Source organism: Salvia hispanica, chromosome 2 (genome assembly GCF_029641045.1).
Source record: "Salvia hispanica isolate PSC_SH4W2 chromosome 2, Shi_PSC_v1, whole genome shotgun sequence".
NCBI lineage: Eukaryota > Viridiplantae > Streptophyta > Magnoliopsida > Lamiales > Lamiaceae > Salvia > Salvia hispanica.
In genome coordinates this window covers 58,066,589-58,086,650 of record NC_142693.1, presented here as the reverse complement: position 1 = coordinate 58,086,650, position 20,062 = coordinate 58,066,589, and the positions used below count along the sequence as shown (strand labels likewise).

The following is a 20,062-nucleotide window of genomic DNA, read 5'->3' as shown; positions in this document are numbered from 1 at the left end:
CAATCGAGTCCTATATACAAACCTTCCATTTATTTTATGACAAATATGGGGGATCTAACTTCGACATGAAATATACTCCGCTAACATAGTATATTTTCAAATTAATAATTTAGAGACTCTGTTTGTAAAATGCAAACTGTTGACTCAATTTCTATAACTAATTCTGATAACTCTGTCAACTTCAGTTATATATATACAGAGTTAAACTTGTCCATCTCAGATTATATGATTAATAACTTTTTTTTCCCTTACTAATTAAAAACAAATCTCGCAGTATTACATGATTTACACAAATTTCACAAAATTGTAAATTCTTTGTAAGAGCGTAAATTACACTAGTACATGGTTTACACAAGTTTAAGCAAAATTCGTGTAAATTGTAAAGGGTGTTGCTTAATTTAATATTTCTATAGTAGGAGTATAAATTAATGGATAAAACATATACTATGATATACTCCTCCCAGTGGACCTCTAACTCCGTAAAATTCGGGATAATGGAATAGAATTAGTCTGGTTTAAATGGAAAAGAATGGAAATGCACTCACTGACCTTTTCCATTTGTTATTTTTTTTACTGTACATCGAAGGGGAGATGTTTGTTTCAACATGTCTTAATAGTTCCAAAATAGAGAAGTAACTTCGAGTTTGGATTCCCCCGGCTGTGTGCTGCACGTCCGAACTTGCAACATACTTGATCTTTAGACCAACGTGTAGCGTTTCTGGGGCAGCACACAGCAAGGATAACATGGGAATCAAAACTCTGCTTGGTTCATCACCCCCATCATATTCACAGCAACACAACAAGACATGTTGAAAGAATTTATGACACCCAATTTCCTAAACAGCAACACTACACGCGTAGCAGAAAAGATACTGTATACTTGTGATTAATTTTAAGTTGTGTACCTTATTCCCTTTGCATTCTTTACATGTTAGCCCCATAGAAAGCGGTGGCTTAGATTACAGATACCTACAAGGCTACAAACATAGTCGTAGCCTTTAACAGATACTTCAGCTGCTGATGTCGAAGTACTTGGGATCCTCAGGGAAGTGGTATTCCACGATCAACTGCAGTAGACCATAAAACCAAACTCAATAACACTGGCTGCTGGTTACTTGGCTTAAAATACATCTAAACGCAAAGGAAACACAGCAAACATAAATTTGACACACGTTTTATAATCTACTAGTATAAGCTTAAGAAACTACACACCTTTCCCTCATCAGCGTCTGAATGGCGCTGAGGAAACACAACCTTCAAGTCATCGTACAGATAAAATCTTCTATGATCCTGCGTGTCTGTTTTATTTCTTTCTGAAGCCAAAGAAGGATCTGCTTGCCTTACTGATATTGAACTTCTTTTGGGGAGAGTACAAAGAAATCGCAGGTGAAGAGCATAACGAAGAGCACCAACAGCAGTTGCGTTTGGATTCGCCCTTGAACAGCCAGGTTCACACTTTACTTCAGTTTTGCAGGAAGCATCAACCTCGTCATTCTGGCATGAATAACATCCTAAAACCTGACTTATGTTGTCAATGCCATTGTGATTTTCATCTGACAGTTTCTTTTCATCTTTCTTGCTCAACATTTTTTGTATTTCCCCACCATGAATGGGATCTGAGACTGAGGAAGCAAGAAACACCCTTTGACGCAAGAATGTCTGTTTGAAAGAACAGAACGTAGTTTAGTTTATGGACTCGGGTGCATAAATTAAAGAGAGCACTTCTCCAAAGCAAAAGAAACCATATAACTTACGGTAGATATAGCATAACCTGCCATATCCACTGAGACAAATATTCTCTTCCCTCTCATAAATGGGCGACCAAGAGATGAAAGATTAAGGTACTATACATCCCATGCAACATAAGCAGACGTTAATGTACTAGAACTGACCTTAGTACCAGCTGGCATATCAGTCAAGTCGTAATTACATAAGTAGGTGTGTACTGGTGTCTTCTCGGGATTGCTCAGGACCTGTGGACCATTCAATATGTTAATACAAATTTCTATAACCATGATGAATTATTGCCTCTCAGATCATTGTAGAAACATAAAATGGCACGAGAGAGAACCTACATGGGATGGAATGTGTGCTATGAAATTTTTTGTAAGCTAAGGAAAAGAAATGAACAAATTTTAGAAGCACATGGTAAGATTTTGACAGCATTCCAGTTTACAATTACCTTCTGAACATATTTAGTACTATACCTTGGCTTTGAAAAAAGAAAAACAATAGCCTATATATTGAAACCATAAGTTCCTTCACAGCTATGATTCAGCAAGAAGTTCAAAAATCATTACTGGTAGGAACATTTAGATCCAGATAAGATTGACTGGAGTCCTCAACACAAATGTAGCTAAATGATGCAAAGCAAAATGTATGGTGCAAAAGTGTATGAGGGTATGCTTCTATCGTTTCCAAGCATACTACAAGGGAGAACAGTCATATAAACAAAATAGATGTAGCAGTAGAATGAATAAAAAGTAGAAGATACCAGCTGAATGCGCCCTTTCACAGGAATACGCAGTCGACTCTTTCCTTCATGTGGTTCACAACTATCAAGAATCCCTTTTTCACCTCTGCACTTGTTTGAACATGAACTACCAGCAAGACCTATAGATGCATAGTATAATAAATAGCTGTCGCCATCCACACTGGTCACTGCAAATGGAAGTTTCTGCGACTTTGGGGAGAAATTTCCACCCGTTATACCAAGTACAGCAAGGAAACCATCTATGTCCTGTACAATTAAAGAAAAAAAATGACACAATTTAGACTCTAATCTTTTGCCGAACATTAGGTCTGTCAATTTACAAAAACTATTATTGGGTCATCAAATAAGAACACGGAAAGCCAAAATCGAAAATTAAGCAAAATAAAGGACCTGACTAAATCTTCCCAATGCAAGCCGACCAGAGAGCAGAGACTCCTCAAAGGACCCAACCAAGGACCTTCGGACAGGAAATCCACGCGAATTTTTCCCCAATCTTTTACAATTTCCACTTTCAAGCTCTTGACAGAAAGGCCACTGTTTTCCAGTTCTAGTTCCTGAGGAAGGAGATTGGGCTTCTCTATGAAGAATGTCATTATCTTTACATGATATTCTATTGTTCCAGAATTCTTCTTCTTCAGAGGAAAATATCACCCCCGACCTGCTCTCATCTAGTGAACATGCAACCTTTTCCAATATCTCCAATTTCTTACTGCTCTTTAACCTGACCACAGATTCTAATTGTCCGGAAAATTTTGGCCTGAGCGGTGACAGAGAGAGAGGGTACAACCCTGGTTTAATAGGTACTGACTTAGGCCCTGACCCTATCTCACCTAATTTGGATAACGAATCAGTTCTGGATGAAGGTATATATGGAAATGGATCTAGTTCCTTGTCCTCCAACACAGGGCCATCTGTGAATAGTATTGAAGTGGTTTTGCTGTATTTATACAGCCTATCATGTAGTTCAGAACAACTAGTTGTGGGCCGGATTGGCATATTTGAATGACTTCTGCTGCCCACATTCGCTTTTTTACTATCTTGTGCTAAAGAAATGCCATATGTATCTCTATTAGAATGGCAATTAATCTGAACATCCCTGCTGCCAATATTTAAAGAATCACCATCAAATTGTTGATAGAGAAGCATTTTATTCAGTGGAGAAAGCATCCGTTTCTTGACAAGTCCACTGGGCTCGGTTTCTTTCAGACTCAATTTGGAAGAAGCAGATTGACAATAGCCACGCGCACCTTCTAGTCCATCAACCGATACATCCTTCTCATTACAATTGAAACCAACAACCCTTGAAACTGGATGTTGAACATTCCTCCTGGTTTCAGTAATTAATGAGTCCTCAAATGGTACCTTTTCGAGAACACTATCAGGTGCTGCATCGAAAAACCTTTTCTCAAATCCATCAGGAGACTTCAAGGTGTTCCGCCGATAATCTGGCAAAGAATAATACCTAGAATCCTGAAATGTTTGGTTTGCAGGTCCCACACACAACCCACTCACATTGACACCACCAAGTTGTGGTATGGTATAAACAACTGTGCCTAAAGGACTAGGTTCACTTTCAGATGTCTCACAAGATGAGACTTGAGGTAACCCCATCTCTCCTCAACAGATTAAACAACTTTCCTGATGAACTTAGCAACTTCTTCTAGCTTACCCATAGGTATAACCAATTCAACAAAGAATGTAACAAAACTCCAACTAGAATGCATCAAACTTCCAATCTTAATGCAAGCCTCATTTCAATAACCAGCCCAGCCCAAAGGCAATAATCCTGGAAGAAGATGTTATTGTTTGAAGATGCAACTCCGAGCTTGCAATCAAATCATAGGTAGTACCTAAAACAAGCAAAAATATTTCTGTGAACACCACATACAAACTCGTATCAACAACAAAGAAACCGGATTGTAGCAATAAATTGAAGCAAACAGAGCAGATTATACTACTTATTCCGCGTCGAGAGGCTAAAATAGCACAAATGACAAATCAATAAGAAGTAAAATAAATCTGAAATAGGAGCAACTCGCGATCAACTCTAAGATACATCAGACAAATGGAATAACAATAAGAAATATCAGACGGAAAAATAATAAAGGAAAAAGCTCTTCAATCCAACTCTATGAAAAAAAACCAAAACATTAATGAAATAGCAATACAACAATTTCAGAAAAATACAGTATATATGAGCGCTCTGATAAACAGAATCAATACAAAATCCAGTGCCGAGATTAAGTTATCCAAAATCCACGTTCCGATAATGATCAGTCAACAAGCAATGAAGGTAACTCAACGAACAACACATCAGTTACTTGTACGGCACACATTCCATTCCATTCGCAGGTGAAGAAATAAAAAATCAAAATAATGAAAAATATGAGCAGCGAACAAAACATTTCAAACTTCATCAGTCATCCAGAGAGAGCGGAGATTCAAGGGCTGCGACTCACCGATATGGAGATGTATTGGCGCCGATGAAAGCTTCTGATCGCCGATCAAACATTGTTCAATCATAAAGAAAAATGAAAATGGCGTACGAAAATGAATTTCTCCTTAGATATAAAAAAGAGGTGGAGAATAGAAATGGAGGTTGGGTTTATGTACTGCACATTGCTGAAAAGTGAAAACAGATTACTTACTAATTTTCACTTTCTCTTCTTTTCTTTTTCAACTTTCTTCTCCTATTTAATGGGGTTAGATTAAATCTATTATTTTTTTTCTAATGAGAAAAAATTAGTATAAATTTATTTTTGCAAATGAAGTTAGCCAGTTTTGAATTGTGTTTCTAAATGAGTGATTCCTATGAACTTTTCTACTTTCCGTCATTCCTTATGCTGTTATGCACCTTAACCAACAAGACTATTTTTTCTGTTTAGATACAAAGAAACAAAACTATTTTTTCTGTTTAGATACAAAGAAACAAATCAGACGTTTTTTTTTTTTTTTTTCTTCCTTTTTTTCCGCTATCACTACATCAAATAAATCGACTTTTCTCCAACAAGGAATGTAGGAAGGAATACGCAATATATTTACGTGAAATGAACGACTTCTGATTTAACAGATTAATTAATCCTCAACTAGGTATTTCTGTCTACAGTTATCAGTTAAATAAAGAAAAAATTAGTAAAATTTTATTTAATACTAACATTGGTATCCAGAAAGAATCATATAAATACAAATCTGAATCATGCATGCGACTCTAATTAGACACGTTGAAATAATATTACCAGGTCATGCAGACACGTGGCATTCGCTTATTAGTTATTAGCCATCATATGCTACTGTTTGTCTCGGTTATGCAATTTTTCACCCACTCCAAACTACTAGTTCAATATGACCTTTTTTTCATTTTGGGGTACACTAAACTAGATTCACATCGAAGTAAGCAGAGATTTGCAAATTTTCAAATCAGCAGGCAAAGTGGGGACAACACGTGTGAATATGGGCCACATTTCCATCCATGTTGATTCCACCACATGGCTACTTTAATGGGCTTCAGTCTTGGGTTTAGAACCGTAGGATGGCCCATCAATACACAACACAATACATATATATGTAGAGAGAGAGGGAGACAGTGTATCACTTCTTAGATCATAAAGTTGATGGTTAAAATGGTCTGGCAGCCTCTTCCATCATCTTCTTTACTCTCATCAGTCTTTCTATTTCCTTGAGAACCTGTTCAACAAATATATTAGTTCCTCAAATTTCGATTGCCATTAGCAAGTTTCAAGTAAGCATATCCTTTTTCAGGCCTCAAAGGGAGCTCACCTCCATGCACATATCCTCAACCGTCACAGCATCAAGTTCGTCATAACCATACCCTAATTGAGAAGCCACATCTGAGAAAGAGAGAGGGTCAGAATAAACAGAACATGATGCGAAGATAAATAAGAGAAACATGGCATAGCCTCTCTCACTCTGAAGAGAAATGGTGGCATCAGCAGTGGAATATCCATTTCGCCCACTATTGTATAGTGCAGCCACTTGATCCTGAATCTGTGTGAAATGAACAAGTTAAGCACAACTGGTGATGGTGATGGTGATGGTGATGCGTTGAAAGTTCAAACTGGGACATAGTAGTATGTAACGAATAGCAACTCAAGGCACAAATGAATGAACCTCGGAAGATGATTTGCATATTGGCGTATCAGAAGCTGAAAGTTGAATCTTGTCCTCTTCCAACTCTTTCGCCACCAAGTCCAATGGCACGTCTATCCAAATAGAAACTCCGTGCCTTAGTAGCGCCCTATATGACAGTACCAGTTTGGTCACCACACACATCATGCAATGCATAAATTCAAGACTAAACCTCCTCCGACCAAACAACTTACAGATTTGTTGCACTTTTAACAGCTCCATTTCCAGCACAAACAACCAATCGGCCCATTGATGACAACTGCTTCAGTACTTCCGTCTACAATAAATTATAGGATCATATTCATGAAAACATAATTGTACTGCACATTTTAGCTCAAGGAAAAAAACATGCCAAAGTCACCTCGGATGCAAGGTATCCTTCTTCGTCATTCTCTATGATTGATATAGCATTTGGTTTTCCTCCAGCAGCTTCCTCCACCAGACCATCGCTACAGAATGAGTTCAGGCTTATTGAAGAAGCTAAACTAATAGCACAGTCCTAACAATCAATTCAGAAATATTGCTCAATGTTACCTGTTAAAATAATAGTAACGCAATGCATCAGCAAGAATCTGCCCCAAGCCCAATTTATACGAGCTATTTATCCCTGCAACAGTAGAATTAACACCTAACAAACAAAATCTGGAATAAGTAGAGATGCACAAATTTGTAATAAAAATTCTCACCAACAAGAAATATGGATGTGCCCTTTAAATCAGAAGATATCTCCGATGCCTTGTTCTGAAATTAACTGAACAGTTTAATCAGTTCCTCAAATTGACATCAAATCATATGGAGCAGACCAAAAATTCAAATTGCACAAGAAAACAAAGACTCACTTTGATCGCTAAAGACAGATCACGTTCAACAACCTTTGTAGCCACTGAATCTAACAAGACAGAAAAGCAACCAATTAGCATAATCTTATTCGTACTTATAGATCAAATCTCAATTCAGTAAATCAGGTCGAACAACACAGCAAGCAATACGCTTTAAAATTCGCTTATCTCAGAAGCTTTCAACCGTTTATCTAATCCTAAACATGAACGCCGTTTTACACTGAGACCAGATAGAAACAAACAGAGCTACAAATTAATTTTGACTCAACTGAAGCCATTTGCCCCCCAAAATTTACCACAACCAACATTCATACGGCATCACCTACTAATCCAGTGATTCAATTTCTTCAAATTAAAACCTTAATCGCTCATATACCAGAAACCAAACGGCGTAATCGCCCGTCAACACTGCAAGGTCGTCTCAAAGTCATTACCTGAAGTGCTATTCTCAAGGATAGCGCGGGTAGTAACAGCGCGCTGTGAAAATTTAGGTTTGAGAAACAAAATTGGCGAATCTGGGGAAAACCGAGAGTTGAGGGAAATGTGAGGGCGGAGGGGCGGGTGACTGAGTGACGGAGACCTGCAGGTGCAGGTGCTACTGGCTTGGATTATCATCATATCCTTCACTTCTCTCTCTACCAGTAAAAATTGCTTCTGCAACAATTATACGAGTATTCTCTTTTCCTTCATGTTATTGGGCTTATCATATATATTAGGCCGGCCCGATAAAAAACAATTCAACTGCTCTCCATTTACTCCATCACTTCTACAGCAAAATCCGATTCAAATCATATACATTCAAATTTTGTAGTTGCAATTTCTATTTTACGACTTCTATTCAAAATTGGTTTCACCTGTAAATTTCAATTCATTGTTTTATAAAATAACACAAAATTTAGTTTGAACTTATCGTAATACTACCTTCGAATTTATGTCTCTTTGTCTGTTAAATATAGAAAAAAAATGAATTACACAAGTATAATATAATATCATACGTTAAAACATTTTGGTATTAATTTGAGTGGACTAAGTTATTAAAGGGACTCTGCAAAATTAAATAAAAGAATAACAAGGGCAAAATTGTGATACATATAACTCCAAGAATCAAGATATAATGAGACCAATTGACCGAGATTAACAACTTAAATATACAAAGAGATGCCAAAATTCTGTCATATTTACCCCAAGAAGCTGGCAGAATCATATTATAGGCAGGTTCCAAAACTGAAGAATGCAGATATTGCGGCAACCAAGGCCAAAGCAGTCAGCTCCCACCAGCATTCACTGAAGTTGGCATATATATAATCAGAACATTATATAGTAGCATCATTCAATAATATATAAATGCAAGGAAAAGTAGCAAGTAACATAATCTCTCCAAGAAAGTGAGTTCCATTGACTTACCTCGTATCTGTCCAGAATTTGGTGACTTCGTATGTAATAGGGAGATGGGCGTGAGCGGAGGAGAAGAAACTCCTGCGCTATAAACCTTGCCTGAGTGAAAACCTGCTTCTCTCTGACCAATAGAAGGTATGGAGAAGCTTCGAGAGACTGTTGGCTGAGGGAGAGGAAGTGGAGACCCTTCTCTCAGTTGTCTAAAGGGATTCCTGTTCGTTGGGGATACTTCCCGTTTGCTATTGACTAGGGGAGCGGAGTGTCCAAGAGCCCCTATTGATCGTGTTTGTTTGGAAACAAAAGTATCAGGGGGCCTTGGGAGTTTATGAAGCTCACTTATTTTAGGTGAAGTTGCAAGGGCAGATGAGGCGTTATGAGACACATTAACGAGCAAGGACGATTGGGGACCAGACGCATGCGAAAGCAATCCAGAAAATGATCGAGGTGTGTCATTGGAGCTAATGAGTGCGTGGGGCATGTTTAAAGAAGGTTTGCTTGTAATTGGACCAGAGAAAGCTTGCCTTGTATTTTTCTTAACGTCGAATCCACTCTGTGTGTCAATGTGCGGGATAGCAGCTCCCTCAGCCAGAGGCGGAAGGGGAAGAGAGTGCTTGTAGGTGCTGCTTTCTTCAACAACTATTTGAGGCTTCGAGATACTGTGTGCAGAAAACTGGCCATCTGTGAATTTTTTTGGCTTCTCCATGTCCAATGGCGATGAGTGCCACAAATATTTCGAACTCCCAGCAGATAGCTTGGGATTAGATAGAGGTCCAGAAGCAGTCATGTTTGAACCTTTTGCTTCAGCCGGAGTTGGCAGCACATAAGTACTAGTAAACTTCTCTTGATAGAGCGGAGCAGAATGGCTCCCTGCTCGAGGCTGTTGGCTAGGTATTTGATCCCATTGGTGTCTGCTTCCACTTCTCTGCAACTCAACATCTTTTACCCGAGATGGTCGTGCACTCGAAGCATCTATCTGATTCAACTGCACAGCAACAAGATAGAACAGGTTAACTTCTTTGGAATTGAGAAATAATGCAGAAACAAAGTACTAACATTTTGTGCATGCAAGTCCATACATAGAACGACATGAACCCCACAAAGTTGAAACAGACTTTTCATTTAGAAGTACACGGAATCCTAATGGGATGTCTCAGATGCAAGTATGGAGAAAAGATAAATAATACTATATACTTAGTTAAAGCTAACAGTAATTAGAATCCATAAGAGAAATTTGTCCTCAAAATATAATACATAAGCCACAGTTTGAGTTCAACAAAAAGCAAACCGAACTCACCTCCATCGAGTTATTCAATGTGTAGGCACTTCCTAGTTCTTCTTTCACCCTGTAGGCAAATGTTAGTTCTCCATGCTCATTGCTCTCATAACTGTCCTCTCCACCATCTTTTTCCCCTTCATCTGTTTCAGAGAGCTCGTAGTCGATATGTTGCTTTTCGGAAACATTTTTTATGTATGGTTCAACTGCTTCGAGAGACTGAAGTCCTTTCCGAAAAAAATTCAACTGCTTTCAGAAAATAAAAATCATGAAAACTTGAATAGTACTGTAACTTATTTACTTGAATAACTGAGACAGAAGCAAACCTGTGCAGCATGGTGACGAGCTGCTTGGGTGAATAGGCTCCTGCTTTGCCCTTGCTTCAATGATTCCACACGGAAAGCGCAGAGCCTTGCAACATCATTATACTCGTCGTTGATAACTTTCAATTGTTGCAAGCTAAAAGTCTCCCCCTTTCCATGTCTGGACTTGCCCTTTTCCTTAACTTGTCCCACCATGTATTCAAACATCTCCCTGATAATGCAATAATCAATATTAAGTAACACAACGAAAGAATACTAAGTTAAAAATATGGGAGAAGGCACAACCTTTTCTCATCACATTGTAACTTCATCTCCTGTACAAATGTAAAAATAGATTTCATAACAATCCAGCAGTTCATAAAAATACACTAATGTGATTTACCAGCATAAAATTAGAGGAAGTATCAAAATGAAAAGACAACCCCAGACTGGAGTTCTAGAAATCTACTAAGACTAAACAATTTGAGGTTCAGATATAGCTTTCAATCAAAATAATTAATAGGCATTGAGTTCGTGTTCGAACCTCCACTTTCCTTAGCTCGCTAAGGAGACACTCTGATGGATTTGTGATCGTCATGATAATCTGGTGCCGCTGGAAAGTAAAAAGAACGTATTGTAATAAATTGTCTAACATATGTTAAAACTGAATATTAGCAGGATGATAAATACTCATTAGTCATCACTCACATAGATATCAACCAGTTTCTGAAGTTCGAGCTGCACTTTCCCAAGCATTGATAATGCTCCTCCTGTACAGCCAAAGGTATATGGGATTAACATCTAGCACTAAAAACAAACCAAGCCAATCAAATGCACACAAAGAGGTATGCCAAATTTTGCAAACTAAAGTAGAAGTAAAAACAAGACGTGTTGATGAGAATGCTGCCAATAACCAAAAACTACAAAAAGCAGGATAAACTGACTGACTTACTACTTTCTACATCATCATGCGTATTGGTTTTCTCTAGTAGAGAATTGCCCATCTCCAGCAATGACTCTGAAAACTCTGAAGGAAAAACAAAAATGGAACTGTAGTAATGTGTAAGGAGAAGTATAGGAAATCATAACAATCCGTCCTTGCATGAATGGTAGATAAAGGGGCATGTAGTAATCACCTACGAGGTCAACTACAATCTTTGAGTTTAGGTACAAATTACAATCAATCTAAAATCTTAGAGAATTATGCACAACTTCGTTGATCATCTGAAGTGAAAGCTTCTTTGAACTGATTATCGTTAGCATAAGAAACCAATAGATGAAGCTACATCAAAATCCTATAATCAAAAATTGCAATGTAACTTAAGCCATTTGATCAAAGTAAACAAGTAGTACCATAAGCACTATTTGCTGTAGCTGCGGAGGCAGAAAGTAGAGTATCATAGCACGTTCTCATGTCTTTCATATCCTGCAAACAAATGCATCCGCAATATCACAATGCAAGTGATGAATCAAGTCAGGAAACATATTACTGGAAAATAATCTGATTAATCAACCTCACAGATAACAATAACACTATGCAAAGAATACGAAAAACACAAGCAAGAAATCACTAGCAATCAGAGATAGCTCAAAGAAAAATCAACTCAAATATATCTAGCGCTAGGTGCCAAAATTAGGAGCGTGGGAAATCCCATTTCGCCGGAATTCACTGAAGTTGAGCATTGGCGTAAAAATGGAGCGTTTACACATTCAATTGTGAAGCAGGAGTACCAAAACAAACAATTTAATTAAGTAAAAGAAACTCACCTTTGCTGCTTGTGTTAATCCATCGACAGGGAGTGAAAAATCATGAACCAATTTCACCCTGGGGTCGCCCTTATTCTGCCCGATAATCCGCATTCGTAGCAACGAAGATTTCATTTCTGAGCACCGAAATTCCTGGCCTCCAAGAAATTGGGGAAATTTATGGCGGAATTGAATTGACTCGGAAATCAACAGCCAAAAGTGTATTTATTGTTCTGTGAATTCAAGCCAAGTAGTTGGAAAAAAGTGTGGGAAACAAATTCAAGAGAATTCTAACGTTGTGCGCCGAATTTGAAAAGCCAACGTCGCTGTTTCAATATTTAAGCGTTTTTTTTACAAATTTAAGAAATTAATATGTTATGTGAAGTGACAATAAAATAAATAAATATATATATAAGATAAATAAATAATAATATAAAACATTTTGTAAAAAAGTAAAAGCGGTTCAACTATCTTTGAACATACTGCAAAAAATACTCAACTCAATTAACTTAGAGACGAAAAGAATATAATATTATGAGAGATCCTCATGTTTAATTTATCTTCTCGAATTGATAACCAGACTTAATAATTATATTTATATTTATTCTGTTACCATATCATTTCAGCTCCAACTAGGCATTCATATTTCATGCGATTATAGGATTTTACACGAGTTGATTTCTTGGCGTCATGGTTAATTTTATTTTTAGACTTACTTCACTGATAGGGGTATGATCAATGACTAACTTTTTCAAGTTGCTAATTTATTAACTCATCAACGCAGTATATTAAAAATATCAACACAGTGATATTAAAATATCAACACATAATTTTATTGAATTTCAATATAATGATTTATATTATGTGTTGACATTTTTATTACACTATATTGATAAGTTAACAGAGTTAGCAATTAAAATAGTTAGCAATATAAGGCACCATCTTCGTAATTTATCTTTTTTATGTATAGTGTATTTTTTTTCTTTTATAAGGAATTCATTGATAAAATTTATAATCGATACGTAAATGAAAATTGGGAGAAATTAATGTTGACGTGACTGTGTCTGGTGTGTGTTACATAGATGCATTCTTTATCGTAATTCGTAAGGATATCAAACTAATCAGATTAAGCAGCATTGATTATCAATATGATAGAAAATTTATTTGGAAAATAGTTTTTGACCACAAATGTTAAAAGGGAAATTCTTAAACAGATTTTTTTTGTCGTCGCTTGGAAAGAAAATGACGTGATTAATGTTGTAGATGATCTGATTACATTTTTTTTTACCATCCCTGGTCATAAATTTGAAATTCATATCTTATTTTGAAAAGTATTCGTAATTTAGTTCATATTTCCAATCAAACTTATTATACTTTCATTTTCAATAAGAAAAATGTTTTAGAGACGTAATGTCTCCAAGTCATAATGCCATAATGAGGTTAAAATTGTAATCGTATACTATATTATATTTTTAATTAAATCTACACTTTTTTACATCTACCTTTTTGCCCTTACATCTTAAATAAGGATGTGGTAGCTTAATTATGGAATATATATAAATGTGGAAGATATGATTTAAAATTAAAATATATACCTAAAAAGTAGAATATTAGAGAAATAGGAGATTTATTCATAAATGTTTTATTCAACGTAATGTTCCAAAACTAAGGGAATAAATTATGAGATTTGAACTTAATGAATAAATTATGAATCCATTTTATAAAAATACTAATCCTATATTATTTTCTTCTTTTTTCTTATATAAAATATTAGAGTTTTAAGCCCCATTCAGTATATCATTAAATAAATTAATAATAATAATAATAATGATAATAATAATAATAATTGACTTTATAGTTTTTATTTTAAGAATTTTGTAATTTTTATTATACTACTTCTTTCCTTTCCAAAATTTTAATTTATTTAATTTTTTTATTCTTAGAACATTGCAATCGAACTTCGATCAAATAAATAATTACAAGGCATTTTCTCTTTTGCTTTATAAATAATTGAGTTATTAGCTCAATTCACTATATCATGAAATAAAATTAAGAAAATATGTATAATATATTAATACTAATTGGGTGTAGGTTTTTTTATATCATGCTTACTATTCTAAATTATTCAATTTTGAAAATTTAATTTATTCAAATTTTTAATTTTTGGAAAATTATTGTCGAACCTTAGTCAAAATAAATATAATACTAATTGAATTTATTATTTAAATTTTATGTATTTTATAATATTAGTACTCTAGTTTGATTTTTGAGTATTTATTTTTATGTTATTCCTATGTAAAATATATAATATACTCTATTGAATTTCACCATTAGCTTTATTAGTCTTTATTATAGAAATTAGATCACCCCCTAATGATCATGCTAATTGATTTTATCTAAAAATAGCGTTTGGTCATATTTGTCCATATATAAAATATAATTATGGCATAGAGACATAAGGGTATTATGACATGGAGACATTATGTCTCTAAATCACGCCTCTTTCAATAATTGATTTTTAATCGCATATCTCTATCATCTTTAAAGATTTGTACATTAATAGATTCTTGAAATCTTTATGTAAAGACCAATAAATACATTTTGAAATAACTTGGTTGAGAGATTCATAGCTGTAATATCTCGAAGAATCGAGATAAAAATACTAAAACAAGAACAATTTTAATTTATATACATTCATACTGCAACCATCTCTGGTCGGCTTGAGCTTCTTGTGTGCGTGGAATAAGTTTTATTTCGAGATACGAGTTATTTAATTATATTAGAATAATATTGCTTCTTTTCAACCAACGTAACGTGGATCGCTAATTTTAATATAATAATTGATGTAAAATATAAATAATCAAGTGACACGAAATTAATATTAAGAGCTAATTTATGTGCCTAAATCCAATATTCAAGAGTCAATGATTTCTGATTGAAACCAATTGAGTAATCTACGTTTTAAGTTTGACTGAAATAGGTGGATGACGTGGATTGATTTTACATCATTCGAATCGACTCTATTATAGTATCCATGAGCCACACCTTACTTATTAATTACTCCATCCAATTAAACATTTATTTTAGGATACGAGAGTGTTATTTTATAAGTTATTAAAGAAAGAAAAGTAGCACAGATGAAAAAGGTAGAGATACTGTTATTTTTATTTTAAAAAATATTTCATTTTAAATAAGACAATCTAGAAAGAAAAAATATTTTATTTTTAATGGGTTTTGTATTCATCCTATTAATTTCCATTTGTTTGGTAGGACATTAAAAAATGATCAAAGACAATTTTTAATGCAACTAAGAAGTCCAGATAATTTTTATTTTGTATAGTAAATTATCAGTACTACTTTAATTTTAAAAAAAAATCAATACAAATAAATGCGTTTACATTTTTGTGCCAGATAAACTTTTTGCAATGGGTTAATATATTTACACTAGCAGTAGTGCATTAATTTTGAAGTAAAATATCTTCCAATGAATCCCAAATCTATTACTTTGGAACTAAAATATCTTGCCAATTAATTTGTATTCGTATAACCTAATTCAGTTCAATTGGTTTAATTAGTGGAGATGTCGCATTTAAAGACGAATTTACTGCTCCCTCCGTTTCAGATAATTTGGGACACTTTGACCTGGCACGGGTTTTAAGAAATATAATGGAAAGTGAGTACATCAATTGATGAAATCAATATTTTTTAGAGGTTCTGTAAATATATTAAACAAGTCTGAAATAAATGTTTGTTATATAAATTGAAATTCGGGTTGAGCTCGAGATTTATGAGTGAAGAAACAAATAAAATGTGTTAATTGAATCATTCAAGTTCTTCCCAACAAGTTCCATTATGTTTGAGTTTATTAAACCAAATATCCAGTTTGATTAGGTAAGTAATCAAATGAACTGAAGTAATTATTAAATCAAATAAAATTGATTTGGTAGTAGGGTCCTATTCTAATACTTATAGCACCCTAATCCAAAATTAAGAGCAAATCTCCATCCTTAAATTTTAAAATGAGTGGATAAGATTAAATCTTACAAATCTCAATAAATAGTAGATAAAATATCAACAAAAGGGTAATATCGTCATTATGTTATTATATGATAATTTTCGTGAATGTTTTTTATATCAACATAGTGTATTACAAATATCAACAATATGATATAAGAATATCAACATTAGTACAAGAAAATATCAACACATATTTATTGAGATTTTTAAATGGTTTTATTGAGATTTTTTGATGTATTTGTTGATAAAAATCTGGTAATCAACATTTACGAAAACTAAAATAAAAAATATCAAATTTCACCATCCGAACGTCGTCGGAACATATGCAATTGAGATCTCGTTGGAATTCTTATGAAATTATCTTTAATTTGATATATTTTTTGTGAAAAAATAATTTAAATCGAGAGAGTTACGTGTATTTAAAGTTTTAAGATGATTTTAATGAGAGAGAATTAACATTAATACCCTCTAATTTTATATATTAATTTTCTTAATCAAAAATATAATCCATTTGGCATTATTTCAACCACTAGATCTTTTAATTTAATGGCTAAGATTTAGTATTAGTTTGGGATTGCTAATTAGTTAGCAATTGATTACTCCTCTTGGTCGGTAAATAATAAACTGAAGTAATTATTAAATCAAATCAAATCTAATCGAACTACTTTATGGTGGTTGTTTTACTTTTAACTGACATCTTTCTTTTGGGCCATGTATTATAGTTATATGTATCTTTTCTTGATTGTAGGCCCAAAATTGCAGTTTACTAGCCCAAAGATTAAACTTTTCCGAGTTCAAAACCTTAGGCTCACACAAACTAATTTGATTACAACCTTTGATATATAAACAATACTCCATCATATCATGATGACATGATGTATTCAACATTATGACTCTGTACATTAATTAGACCAACACAAACTAGCCATTTCTTTGTCTTTTTTTATTTATTTATTTATAAATAAATAGAAACTAAAAGGTTTCTTCATAGTAGACTTGAATCCGAAATATTTAGCAGCGAAACAATAACCACCACTAGATAAACACATATATACACTAAATCAAGCCATTTCCAGCGTGTGTATTCACATGAATAAGAAAAATACTATGTATACATAGACGCCTAATTACATGAACATTTTACATGCTCCCTTTGTCCTATAAAAACAATTTTTTTTTTGATCCGTTTCATAAAAATAGTTCATGTCTATTTTTGGCAAGTCTTTTCTCTCTTAGAAGATGGACCATATTTTCAATTAATAATATTTTAATCATTTTTTTCTTTTTACATCTCTCGTACATTATCAATTTCGCATCAAAATTCGCATTGTCTCCAAAGTCTCTATTTTTAGGGAGTACTTAGTATTTTTTAGTTTTACACATGAACTTTAAAGCTCATGAACAAATATATGAATTTAAACACCATAACAAATTTTCAAATACTTAATTAATATTGGACAAAATTTAATTTGACATGGCACTGCTTCATCAAAACGACGTCATCTTATTTTCAATATTGGTGAAGTTTGAAAATTGTGAATAACTATACGAACTTACAAATTATTGAAAATTTTCCACTAATTAAATATGAAATGACAGTTGATGTAGCACCCCTTCATTTAAAAGATAGCACTCCTAGTTTTCACTTATGACTTCCAAACAAATTTTAAATCCACTTAATTCCATACCACTGGCGGATCGGGGCCCTCCTCCCGACCGTTCGGAGAGCCTAAACTTTTCCTTGAATTGAGCCGAAAATAGTATATCCGTCTCCTCCGTAGAGTGTAGAAATGGATTTATTTTCAATAAAAGTCATATAAAATTTAGTAGCCCAATGGTTTGGTTGTTGGATTTTTAACTAAGAGGTTTAGGGTTCAAACCTCAACAACAACATATGTTTTCCATACTTCACTTTTTTTATTTTACCAATTCATATTTCTTCTTACTATCAAAATAATACCTTTAAATGTTTTATGAAATTTAAACTTTCACTAATTTCATACATTATGTTGTTATATTTATTATTTTTAATCTTGTGTTAAAGTTTTTTATTCTAAAGTACTTATAATTTGTGATCCATGCACTTATTCTCTATTTAAAAAAATAAACATTTTAAATTTTTTTGAAATCTAAATATTTACTACTTTAATTATATCACTTTTGTATATAATATTTATGATTGTTTTGAATGTATATAATAATTTCAATAATTTTATATTTTAAAATGAATAATACATATTTGCGAGCTAATGCATGTTTGTATTTTATTAACGAATCTAATGCTACATAAATATTAATACTATAATATTATTTATTTTATTATTAAAAATAATATTAAATTAAATATTTAATATTTAAAATATTAAATTCCGCTCCTGCCATTTCTGGGGTCTGGATCCGCCACTCAGGAGCAGACACACTAAGAGAGGGGGTAGGGCTTAAGCCCTTACCCAAATGTCTCTTTTACTACTTTTTCTTATTTACAAAATTTTTGAAATTTTGGAAAATTAAGTTCAGCCCTTATCAAGTTAGTGCCATGTAAGCTTAAAGGGATAGAAATTACAGAATAAGGAGGGCTGAGTTTAAATTTCTCAATTTCCAGAGAAAACAACCAGAGTTGGTTTCCTATGTCTCGAAGAAAACGAAGATACTTGCCCAATTAAAATGAATAAAATAATATTATAAATGTATAATATTAGTATTAAATTTAATTTAGTTTGAGTTTAGGTTTCGGTAAATGTACAAGACTGTCATAATTTTGCCCACTAGTGATTACTGAGTAGTTTTAAATTATTTTATATTAAACTTTCTTAATTTTATTTTAAATTAGAATTCTTTATTAACTTTTCTATTTGTATTAGAATCTCTTTTTTGGCCGCTGATTTTATCATCGATTTTAATTTTCTAATGTCTTTTCCTTTTCATTTTTAATTTAGTTATGCAAAACATTACTATTATTTTCTCCCTAACTTCTTTATATATGAAAATTTGAGAATAAGAAAATGAATGTTCTATTTCTAATGTCCTCTAATATACTATACTATGTTTTATTTTTAACTAGCTCGGATTTTAAGGAATTATTTGACTATGTTAAAAATGATAGAATAAGTTAGTAGAATTTGGGGTTCACCTGCCAAATAAAAATAAAATAAAACATTTATTGGTTGACTGGCGAAAAAAATAGGACATTTAATGACAGACAAAAAAAATATATAGTGGAGCCCTTACTGGAAAAAATTATGTGTCCGCCCCTGCCGCCACTGTTCCATACTCTCTCTTTCTCTAACTCTAAGCTCGTGCTTATATTTAATTGAGTAATTATTTAATTTCGTAAATTTATTCAAAACTTCCAAAATTTGGATGCAAAATCAAAATATGAGCGAATCTTTATTACTAGTATGATATGTGCAACAGCCCTAAACCACATAAATAAAAAGCAATATCTTGAAATCTAAAAATCGAAATTTTGAAAAACACCAAGAAGTTTATCTTTGTACGCCTCTGATTTTGTTTTGCGGTGGATGAATTCATGAGTCATGCATGGAGACAAGAAGTTGAATCCTTAAATGCAAGAAACGGTAGTTTTGTAGGAAGAGCAAGAAACGACGCCGTCGGCGTCCCCACAGCATGTTGGGTCACATGCCAGCTTAACGTGATTAATTATGCTTGTTTCACAACTGCAATACAATTCAATGTTTTATTGTGGGTTGCAGCCTAAGTAAGCAATCCCTCTTATTGCTAGACAATCACCTTAACAACCCATTATTTCACCCCACAAAAAAACAACATACATCATCTAAAACATACTCCAACTATTATTCTTAGTACTACATTGAGAGTTCTATTAGTA

The 20,062-nt window shown here is 33.5% G+C and overlaps 3 protein-coding genes across 6 annotated transcripts; all 3 read right to left on the bottom strand.

Annotated features, from left to right (window-relative positions):
* Positions 1 to 558: 558 nt before the first annotated feature.
* On the bottom strand, positions 559 to 5,683 carry LOC125223901 (meiosis chromosome segregation family protein). Of its 3 annotated transcripts, XR_007176803.2 has the most exons (7): positions 4,954 to 5,683; positions 2,885 to 4,344; positions 2,495 to 2,740; positions 1,893 to 1,973; positions 1,213 to 1,659; positions 906 to 1,067; positions 559 to 718 (listed from the first exon to the last, which is right to left on the bottom strand). XR_007176803.2 is itself a non-coding variant. In XM_048127213.2 (6 exons), exons 2-6 carry the CDS (start codon positions 4,103 to 4,105, stop codon positions 1,011 to 1,013), a joined length of 2,052 nt encoding a protein of 683 aa, XP_047983170.1. In that variant the 5' UTR covers positions 4,106 to 4,344; positions 4,954 to 5,683; the 3' UTR covers positions 859 to 1,010. The 3 variants fall into 3 exon arrangements, 2 of the variants coding, with proteins under 2 accessions (XP_047983170.1, XP_088922329.1); XM_048127213.2 differs by lacking the exon at positions 559 to 718 and having other exon boundaries at positions 859 to 1,067; XM_089066203.1 differs by lacking the exon at positions 559 to 718 and having other exon boundaries at positions 859 to 1,067; positions 2,885 to 5,683.
* Positions 5,684 to 5,885: 202 nt separating this feature from the next.
* On the bottom strand, positions 5,886 to 8,163 carry SKL1 (shikimate kinase like 1). Of its 2 annotated transcripts, XM_048127227.2 has the most exons (10): positions 7,914 to 8,160; positions 7,480 to 7,529; positions 7,327 to 7,381; positions 7,175 to 7,247; positions 7,002 to 7,089; positions 6,835 to 6,917; positions 6,623 to 6,749; positions 6,421 to 6,499; positions 6,272 to 6,342; positions 5,886 to 6,178 (listed from the first exon to the last, which is right to left on the bottom strand). In XM_048127227.2, the coding sequence occupies exons 1-10, from the start codon at positions 8,095 to 8,097 to the stop codon at positions 6,110 to 6,112; spliced, it is 879 nt and encodes a 292-aa protein (XP_047983184.1). In that variant the 5' UTR covers positions 8,098 to 8,160; the 3' UTR covers positions 5,886 to 6,109. The 2 variants fall into 2 exon arrangements, with proteins under 2 accessions (XP_047983184.1, XP_088922330.1); XM_089066204.1 differs by having other exon boundaries at positions 6,272 to 6,499; positions 7,914 to 8,163.
* A 345-nt stretch (positions 8,164 to 8,508) lies between these two features.
* On the bottom strand, positions 8,509 to 12,472 carry LOC125202508 (uncharacterized protein At2g33490-like). Its single transcript, XM_048100912.2, has 10 exons — positions 12,217 to 12,472; positions 11,803 to 11,875; positions 11,402 to 11,476; positions 11,158 to 11,219; positions 10,994 to 11,062; positions 10,756 to 10,784; positions 10,474 to 10,681; positions 10,169 to 10,393; positions 8,884 to 9,856; positions 8,509 to 8,763 (listed from the first exon to the last, which is right to left on the bottom strand). Exons 1-10 carry the CDS (start codon positions 12,328 to 12,330, stop codon positions 8,744 to 8,746), a joined length of 1,848 nt encoding a protein of 615 aa, XP_047956869.1. The 5' UTR covers positions 12,331 to 12,472; the 3' UTR covers positions 8,509 to 8,743.
* Between the last annotated feature and the right edge of the window lie 7,590 nt (positions 12,473 to 20,062).

Excerpts from the sequence above, each read along its gene's own strand:
- LOC125223901 (XM_089066203.1), bottom strand. The coding sequence starts at position 4,105 with ATGGGGTTACCTCAAGTCTCATCTTGTGAGACATCTGAAAGTGAACCT. Across the intron at positions 2,741-2,884 it reads CATTGGGAAGATTTAGTCAG|GACATAGATGGTTTCCTTGC; the intron begins GTCCTTTATTTT and ends TTAATTGTACAG. Across the intron at positions 1,974-2,494 it reads TGAAAGGGCGCATTCAGCTG|GTCCTGAGCAATCCCGAGAA; the intron begins GTATCTTCTACT and ends AATGGTCCACAG.
- SKL1 (XM_089066204.1), bottom strand. The coding sequence starts at position 8,097 with ATGATGATAATCCAAGCCAGTAGCACCTGCACCTGCAGGTCTCCGTCA. Across the intron at positions 7,530-7,913 it reads CCTTGAGAATAGCACTTCAG|ATTCAGTGGCTACAAAGGTT; the intron begins GTAATGACTTTG and ends CTGTCTTGTTAG. Across the intron at positions 6,750-6,834 it reads GTTAAAAGTGCAACAAATCT|GGCGCTACTAAGGCACGGAG; the intron begins GTAAGTTGTTTG and ends ACTGTCATATAG.
- LOC125202508 (XM_048100912.2), bottom strand. The coding sequence starts at position 12,330 with ATGAAATCTTCGTTGCTACGAATGCGGATTATCGGGCAGAATAAGGGC. Across the intron at positions 11,876-12,216 it reads GATTAACACAAGCAGCAAAG|GATATGAAAGACATGAGAAC; the intron begins GTGAGTTTCTTT and ends ATTTGTTTGCAG. Across the intron at positions 11,220-11,401 it reads GCATGATGATGTAGAAAGTA|GAGGAGCATTATCAATGCTT; the intron begins GTAAGTCAGTCA and ends TTGGCTGTACAG.